Raw genomic sequence first — 8,342 nt, 5'->3', positions numbered from 1 at the left:
TATCAGACTAATATGCATACTTTTTAGTTGATATAGCAAGTTTAGGTGTGTTTAGTGTATTATTATTATTTTTCCTAGCTTTTTCGGATTCTTTTTTATTTATTTCTTGATTCTTCAGCTTATTTATTACTAACCCATGGTGCACTTCGGCTTTGACATCAAAGAGAGGCTCAAAATGGCGGACGACTTGAAAACGTTTTAGTAAAAATGCACAAAACAAGAATTTGAAAATGGTAAGAGTGTGAAACCTAAGAACATATGTCTGAAAATGAAGCTAATAGATACATTCGTGTCTCTTTTTAGTCTGTTACACTTCAAACTGACATCGGCGATTTAAAAATCGAACTCTTTTGCGAAGACACTCCGAGAACGTGCGAGGTACGAATTGAAGGCTTTTGGAATATAAGTTTATACTTTAATATGATTCCTATATCAATTTGTTTGGCATGCTTTTTTCTCTTGTAGAACTTTCTTGCTCTCTGCGCAAGCCATTACTATGATAACTGCGTCTTTCACAGGTAGGGTATGGTTGAGATAGGCGCGATATCGAACATTATCACTGATAACCCCTTTCCTCTCCTTTCCTCATCCCTCAATATTGTGATATTATCGGAGATTATTTTATTTAACCTACTAGATGTCTATTAAGATGCCTTCCTTCCATCTGCTGGACCCCTCGATATTGTGATACTATCGGAGATTATCATTAGAATCTACTAGATATCTATTTTCTACTAGATGTCTATTTAGATACCCTCCTCCCCTCTGCTGGCCCCTCGATATTGTGATATTATTGGAGATTATCTTATTAGAATCTACTTAGATGTCTATACAGCTCTCCAAATACGTTAGCTGTCTTGCTCTCTTTTCCAATACCCGCAAGTCGAATGCCCGAAATTGTGATGAAAGTATCCAGTCGACTGCTAACTCTGGTGGACAACCATTTCCAATTAAAAATAGGAACAGTTTGAATGTTTCTTTGTCGCCTATTGGTTTTTAAAAAATGTTCTTGTTGGTCAACTTTCGAGCTTATAGAAAACATCCCCATTTATCGCTTCAAAAATTTTGTGACGCTGTGATATAGTAAGTTAACGGGTTTTCCTTTTATATTGATCCATAAGCTCCTGGTAAGATCTCATTTTTTCCCCTTTCTGCTTTTAGTTATTTGAAAACAAAACCCAGAGGATGGTGTACGCTGTGTGTCTGTCTGTGTGCTTATCATTTTTCATCATAACTAAATTTCTACTTATATTTAATCAGTTTTTTTGTTTCAAAAATTTTTTTTGAATGTAAACAAATATTATGTAAGACCATCTTAAAAAAAATGTAGTGGTGTTTATATAGAAGCGATCCAGTCCTGTAAAACTTGCTAGTTTGTTTTTTTATGTCAACGAAACCAAAAGAAACAAACCCGCCTTCCTGGCAGGCCTGTCTGCCAAAAACACCACTTGAGGCTGCCTAGCTGTGTCAAAATAATCTTCAATTACTCAAAGGCAATTGGATGCCCGGACGAATGTTTTTATTTTCCATTTTTAGTCTGTGCAGCCTCCTGATTAGGCATTGCGTCAAAACTTAGAATCAATTCTTTGTGGTCCGAGACTCCTATTCTATGGATTGGAATCGCCGCTCGAAAGGGAGAAAAGAAATCCGCTGCAGCACATATTGTGTTGGAGGGCATGCAGCTACTTGAGAAAAGGCTCAAGGAAAAGAACAACGGGGGAGATGCTTCTGTTGAATCTGAAGGCCCAATGGACGCCCCACGACTATACGTCAATATATTTTCCTTCGATAGACTGCACCAGCTGATGTCAAAAAACGGCGCTGAAATGCTTGTTTTTTTATGAGTTTAGCTTGTTGTATGAACTCATAGCAAATAACAAAGGAGGAAAAAGTCAGCTGGACCGAAAGGTTTTCCTAAAGTTGTACAATGGCAGAGAGTGGGTGAGAGACTTCATTAACCAAAGTTCCTTACTATTGATGCATGAAACTTGCCTTAACCTAACAGGGTTTATTCAGCCAAACTATGTCATAAAACAATTATCTCTAGAAGATATCGATGGCTTTAACAGCCGATTCCTCTTTGTTTGCCCCCCGGAGAAAGACCCCCTGTGGGATGACTTAAAACCCGTTCCCAACAATGTAACCACATTTCACAAGGTTTTTACTGTTCTTCGGCGTGGTCACGAGTGCGTCCCAGGCGACAATCATATTTACAAATTTGCCGACGAGAGAGCAGTAAGGGAAGAAAGAAAATATTATAATGATCTGGTAAAGCGTAAATCTGAAATTCAATGGGATGAAAACCGGCGGGGAATCCTATCAAAGGCACGTGGGCAATTTTTAAGGCTTTGTATGATCAAGCAGGCAGTCCAAGATGCTCTAACTGTCCTTGAAGAGATGAAGACAGATGGAAGAGACCCACTTTCCGATGTAGACGATGACCTTGAATGGCGTTTATGCGAAATAAACATGGAAACAGTAAAGAGATGCGCTCATCTTATGGATTACCTCCTTCAGGTAAGTAGCCATACAGGTCTATTTTACCGAGACCCCAATTATCTTTACAGTTCTATCCCGCTGTTAAATACGACAAAAGTCAGCTGCAATCTTATTTGGAAAAAAGATTCCTTAAAAATAATCTTAGACGGAATCAAGTTTATATTTATTAACATATATTATCTGAATTTATCATTCTTATAACAATTGAAGAAAATATATACAGAAATAGTTGTTTCCTAATCGCTAATCAATAATGACTTAAAAACCTTTGCATAGAAATGAATTCAGTTTTGTTGCATTTTTTTTTTTCGTTAGAGGAGAACCAATCTATCCTAACCTATTTACCCTCTTGATTAAGGTCCGATTCGCTCTGATGCCCCTGAGGTAAAGTTTGAGGACGAGAGAGATGCTGTGGACACTCGCGCCGGTCAGGTAACCATCACCAAGTCTCAGAATTCCTAAAATGCCCCCCTCTCCTCTCCGATATTTAGCCACACCTCTACCGCTACCACAAAAGATCCCCTACATAAAAGGCCTATTTTTTCCCATGCCCATCAGGTTGATCTTGTGATAGAGAGCTCTGGTGTGCAAGCTAGCAGTTTGATGGAGGAGGAGTTGTTTGGACGCTATGATCGCCAACTCCCCAGGTTCCCTGGAGAATGCCTCAATAATGTGAAAAGCCTTTTGACAACCGGAAGTGATGTTGTTACCTCGACAACAGTTATGCAACGTCACCTCATGCCACCTCCAGGGAAGCCAAACAAATATACCTGCACAGCTGCAAGATATTTTTTGACGAACCTGGAAGGGCTAGGGCTGGGAAAGATAGAAAAAGCTGGCAGAAAAGCGATCCAGTTTCCAAAGCGGCCCTGGGAGGAACTAGATGACGAAGCACTTGATCTGATGGGAAGATGCAATGTGAGCTCTGCGTGTTATAAAAAATTGAAATCATAAAAAAAACACTCTTTCTACTCGATATCCAATTTGAATCTGAATTATTTCACTGTTATATTCCGCTTTGTGCAAGTTATTGCTAGCTATGAAAAGAGTAAAGGGTATTTTGCTTGGTGGCGAAATTGGTGTCATTTATTCTTTGCGTGTGGGATTTGTGTGCGTGTGTGTGATGGTGGTAGGGGATAGCCAGTTCTGCAATAGCTAATAGATATCCAATAAAATCAGTAAAATCAGATTTTTATAAGCATTGAAGTCTCTATTTTATGATATTATCTGATATTATCCAGTCGTGAGATGCAATAATCTAAGTTCAACACAGCAGTTCTTAAGTTCTAGTATCTGATATATATCAGTAATTAGATGGAATCTCTCGTCCTTATCTTATGATATTATCTTATGATATTATCTGATATTATCAAGTCGTGAGATGCAATAATCTAGGTTCAACACAGCAGTTCTGAAGTTATAGTATCTGATATATATCAGTAATTAGATGGAATCTCTTGTCCCTATCTCATGGATATTAGCTGATATTATCAAGTCGTGAGATGCAATAATCAAGGTTCAACACAGCAGTTCTTAACTTATAGTATCTGATACATATCAGTAATTAGATGGAATCTCTCGTCCCTATCTCATGGATATTATCTGATATTATCAAGTCCTGAGATGCAATAATCTAGGTTCAACACAACAATTCTTAAGTTATAGTATCTGATACATATCAGTAATTAGATGAAATCTCTCGTCTCTATCTTATGAAATTATCTGATATTATCAAGTCGTGAGATGCAATAATCTAGGTTCAACATGGCAGTTCTAGGGGTATAAGATCCGATAAATATCAGAAATTGGATTTGTAAGTTTTGTTATAATATCGGCTAAATATCTGATACTAGAAACCTTTGAAAAAATATCTGATATATATCCGATTTTAGATGAGTGATAAATATCTATATAAGTGCCAGAAAAGGTCGATATCGCGCCTTTATGCTGAACCCCCTCCCCCCCTCTAATGTTTTATGTAGCAGTGCTAAACTTCAGGGAAAGACAGCCTGCATTTAACGGCATTGAGCTGTGGGGGGAGCGCTGAAGAGAGATTTTTTATACAGTACCTGTCCCGGGTAAAAGTTAAGGACACTTGTCACTAATATTATAGTCTTTTCAATTTTCTTACCTTTCTATCTTTTACTTGCCTTCTGTCTTTATGAGTCTGGAATGTCCTGTTTCTAACTTTTCAAATATTTTTAATTTCCTGTTTTTCTTTGTAGAAACATCAAAGGATTTATGGTACAGACTGGTGATCCTACAGGTTTGTTTACTGTAGTATTCAGGAAATGCCTGATTTAAGCACATGGAGCTAGTTGCAGGACTCATATGCACAGGGGGGTGCGCAATGATCTAAGTTTTGGTAAATTGTTTGATTCTAAAGATCCAAGGGATTCTTATTGGTTTGCACATGAAATTTGTCTCAAACTGAGGCTTGCACTGTATTTATACTGTCCAGCATAGTGGAATTAGAATCTGGGGTCTTCTGATAATAATTCCCCAGCTACTGTACCAAGGTTTGAATTCCATCAGATCTTTGAAGTTATGTCCAGTCTGTAGGTCCGAAGATGTATTAACTTTTTTGTTTTGGATATTCAAAACTCTCAAGATTTTTAAATGTAGATCTTCCCTCACATTATTTGATACTTTAGGAATATAATTGAGCTGTTTTTATTGTAGCATGGATTGAAATTAACTGTGATTCAAGGTGATTTTATTTACATCTCATTTTCATAGGGTTTTATAACCTATGAAGCCATGTGTTATTTGAGAGAGTGTGACTCACAAAGTGTACAGTAAATAATGTTTAAAATACTGTTTGCAGGGTCTGGAAAAGGGGGAAAGAGTATCTGGGGAAAAAAGTTTGAGGATGAGCTGAGTCCTTCCTTGCGAGTAAGTTATTCCTCAGCCTATTTAGTTTATAGAAATAAGTCAACGCAAGTTCTGGGAAAGAACTAACACCGGAAATTAGTGTACTCTGTTTTCAGAGGCATAAAATCTACAATTTCAACATTGTGTTGATTTATCTGACATGCCTACTGTAAATAAACCACATGTTGTATAATATACTTATTCAACAGCTTGTCTGTAGTTATTCTAGTTATTATTTACATCATCATATCCACAGACTATTTTCTTTCAAAGCCTTGATGACTTTTGAAATCTTTTTAGAGACTAGTTACTTTTAAGGCCAAATCTAGAATAAAATTGCCATTTCGTTGTTGCCATTAAAAATAGCACCTATCTACACCACTGTATTGACTCAACTTAGTGCACACACTCAGTGTAATTTATTTTTACTGATGAAAGCCAACAAGTTCAGTACGGTAGTTTGCAAATGTCAACAAAACACTCAAACTTGAAATAATCATTAACGTAAACATTCCTTTTATTTTATTCATGACAGCATAATGCAAGAGGAACAGTTTCCATGGCCAACAATGGACCCAACAGCAACGGCTCTCAATTCTTCATATGCTACGGCAAGCAACCACACCTAGACATGAAATACACTATGTTTGGGAAGTAAGCAACTTATTGGATAAAGTGACAATCGCACCAGTTTACTTCTTGTCAATTACGTAACAATATCCAATGATTCTTAATGGAGAATAAGAAAAATATTTCAAAATTGTAAAGCAGTGTGTCTATTGGAAGCTTCTTCAAGGATGTGACTGATAATTTAGAGCAGATGGCCTGTTGTTTTCTTGAACAAGAATGTTGAATATTATTTTTAAAAAAACCGACAGTTGATTCTGCCTTATTTTCATCTTCATTTAGATTTCTTTGGGGCAGACTCTTTACCTCTCTGCCCAAAAAAAGTGTTGATTAAGACAAAAAAAAACTGTTGAGTACTAAATTATAACTATGTTGTTGATATACCATTTTCACGATGTTGCACACTCATCCGAAATGCCATACACTGCCGGGCCACCACTGATCTATAATTCCGTACGAAGTGGAGTTTACATACGAGGTAATAGAAAATGCTGCCAGAGTGCTTTTTTCACAGAGTTTTGGCGCTGTAGTGTCTAACTTCGGGATGGAAAAGATTACACAGGATGATTGTCCACACAACGCTTTACTCGCTCAGTTTCCGCATGTACATAATCCAATATGGCGATTTACTTTACCTCGTACCCAGGCCTCGCCCGGCTACACAGCCTACCCACTCGAACACTACAGGCGCTAGGGTCAAATTCCTCTTCCTCTGCATATTGGATCATAGCTGTGGCCCGCCAGTCTGTGGCATTTAGGATGTACGTGCAACATAAAGAAAACAGTCTATTGTATTCAGGTAGCCTTTTCCTTCAAGTTGTATAGACTAAAGCACCAATACCTGTATTCTTCTTATGCAGTCATTCTGACCTCTGCCACAGCTTGACAGAGGTGAGAGCGACTGTGTTGAAGACCACTATACCCATAATGAAATCTTCCTTTCTTTATTCTTATATGTTATGTTTTTTGTTTTTATATCAGGGTTATTGGTGGTCTGGAAACATTAGATGATCTTGAGAAGCTCCCAGTTAATGAGAAGAACTACCGACCGCTTACAGAAGTCAGGATTAAAAGTGTCACCATTCATGCAAATCCCATAGCAGAAAATGCTGCCTAGTAAAACTACCAAACTCTTACATGATTCAGGATTTAAAGTGTCACCATATGCAAATCCCATAGCAGAGAAACGCTGCCTAGCAAAGCTACAGTACCAAACTCTTACAGGATACACGATTTATAGCGTCACCATTCATGCAAATCCCATAGAAGAGAATGCTGCTTAATTATATTCTTGAAAACAGGCGGGTACCCAGGATTGGCTGAGGGGGTGGGGGTGGGGGGTACGCAGTCATAGGTATCATATGGAAAAAGCATAGCATTTGAAGATTCCTTAATAAGAAATGCCACACTTTTTGACCGCCCAGGGGCGTGCGCACGCATCCTGTCCCTCCCCCTGTGTACGCGCCTGGAAATATTGGTTTTATAAGACTGTCAGTAGAATGCACAGTGTTCAGAGTGTTCAGTAGAATGCACAGTGTTCAGAGTGTTGGGTAGAATGCACAGTGTTCAGAGTGTTGGGTAGAATGCACAGTGTTCAGAGTGTTGGGTAGAATGCACAGTGTTCAGAGTGTTCAGTAGAATGCACAGTGTTCAGAGTGTTCAGTAGAATGCACAGTGTTCAGAGTGTTGGGTAGAACGCACAGTGTTCAGAGTGTTCAGTAGAATGCACAGTGTTCAGAGTGTTCAGTAGAATGCACAGTGTTCAGAGTGTTCAGTAGAATGCACAGTGTTCAGAGTGTTCAGTAGAATGCACAGTGTTCAGAGTGTTCAGTAGAATGCACAGTGTTCAGAGTGTTCAGTAGAATGCACAGTGTTCAGAGTGTTCAGTAGAATGCACAGTGTTCAGAGTGTTCAGTAGAATGCACAGTGTTCAGAGTGTTCAGTAGAATGCACAGTGTTCAGTAGAATGCACAGTGTTCAGAGTGTTGGGAGAGTAGCGTCTGAGGTGGGCAATGTGTGGACTACGGAAATTCATCTCAAGGACAGATCAGTTATAATGTTTCTTCATGAGGCCTGTGATTTGCAACGGAGATCAACTCGAATCAACTGCTAATAGTGTAATTTTCTTTACTTTTACTGATTTACTTTTTGTGAAATGCAGAATGAAAATACCCATTATTACTGCTACAGTATGTCCAAAAAAACAAAGTTCAGCTTAATCCATTAAAAGCTCTACTCTGGACTCTGCACCCCAAAGAATGCATACCAAAGAATGTATTTTACTGACAAATGGCTTTGTTCGTTAGACGTTAGATAAGGCATCCAGGCACTTTTCAGGGGTG

General features: G+C 38.3%; 1 protein-coding gene across 3 annotated transcripts; it reads left to right on the top strand.

Moving 5' to 3' along the window:
- The first annotated feature begins 14 nt into the window (after positions 1-14).
- On the top strand, positions 15-8,290 carry LOC5510512 (peptidyl-prolyl cis-trans isomerase-like 3). Of its 3 annotated transcripts, XM_032379660.2 has the most exons (9): positions 15-45; positions 119-233; positions 304-378; positions 466-518; positions 4,725-4,765; positions 5,327-5,394; positions 5,909-6,027; positions 6,647-6,799; positions 6,982-7,136. In XM_032379660.2, the coding sequence occupies exons 2-8, from the start codon at positions 231-233 to the stop codon at positions 6,756-6,758; spliced, it is 471 nt and encodes a 156-aa protein (XP_032235551.1). In that variant the 5' UTR covers positions 15-45; positions 119-230; the 3' UTR covers positions 6,759-6,799; positions 6,982-7,136. The 3 variants fall into 3 exon arrangements, with proteins under 3 accessions (XP_032235551.1, XP_001630971.1, XP_048587765.1); XM_001630921.3 differs by lacking the exon at positions 6,647-6,799 and having other exon boundaries at positions 27-45; positions 6,982-8,290; XM_048731808.1 differs by lacking the exons at positions 15-45; positions 119-233; positions 5,327-5,394; ... (1 more) ...; positions 6,647-6,799; positions 6,982-7,136 and adding exons at positions 2,365-2,517; positions 2,858-2,931 and having other exon boundaries at positions 298-378; positions 3,058-4,770.
- Positions 8,291-8,342: the final 52 nt, after the last annotated feature.

Source organism: Nematostella vectensis, chromosome 8 (genome assembly GCF_932526225.1).
Source record: "Nematostella vectensis chromosome 8, jaNemVect1.1, whole genome shotgun sequence".
NCBI lineage: Eukaryota > Metazoa > Cnidaria > Anthozoa > Actiniaria > Edwardsiidae > Nematostella > Nematostella vectensis.
The sequence above is the reverse complement of the archived record's forward strand: the minus strand, read 5'-3'. Positions and strand labels throughout refer to the sequence as shown.

Bases quoted from the DNA above. Each gene is read 5' to 3' on its own strand.
- LOC5510512 (XM_048731808.1), top strand. From the start codon at position 2,448: ATGGCGTTTATGCGAAATAAACATGGAAACAGTAAAGAGATGCGCTCA. The intron at 2,518-2,857 runs GTAAGTAGCCAT...CTCTTGATTAAG, and splicing joins TTATGGATTACCTCCTTCAG to GTCCGATTCGCTCTGATGCC. The intron at 2,932-3,057 runs GTAACCATCACC...CATGCCCATCAG, and splicing joins TGGACACTCGCGCCGGTCAG to GTTGATCTTGTGATAGAGAG.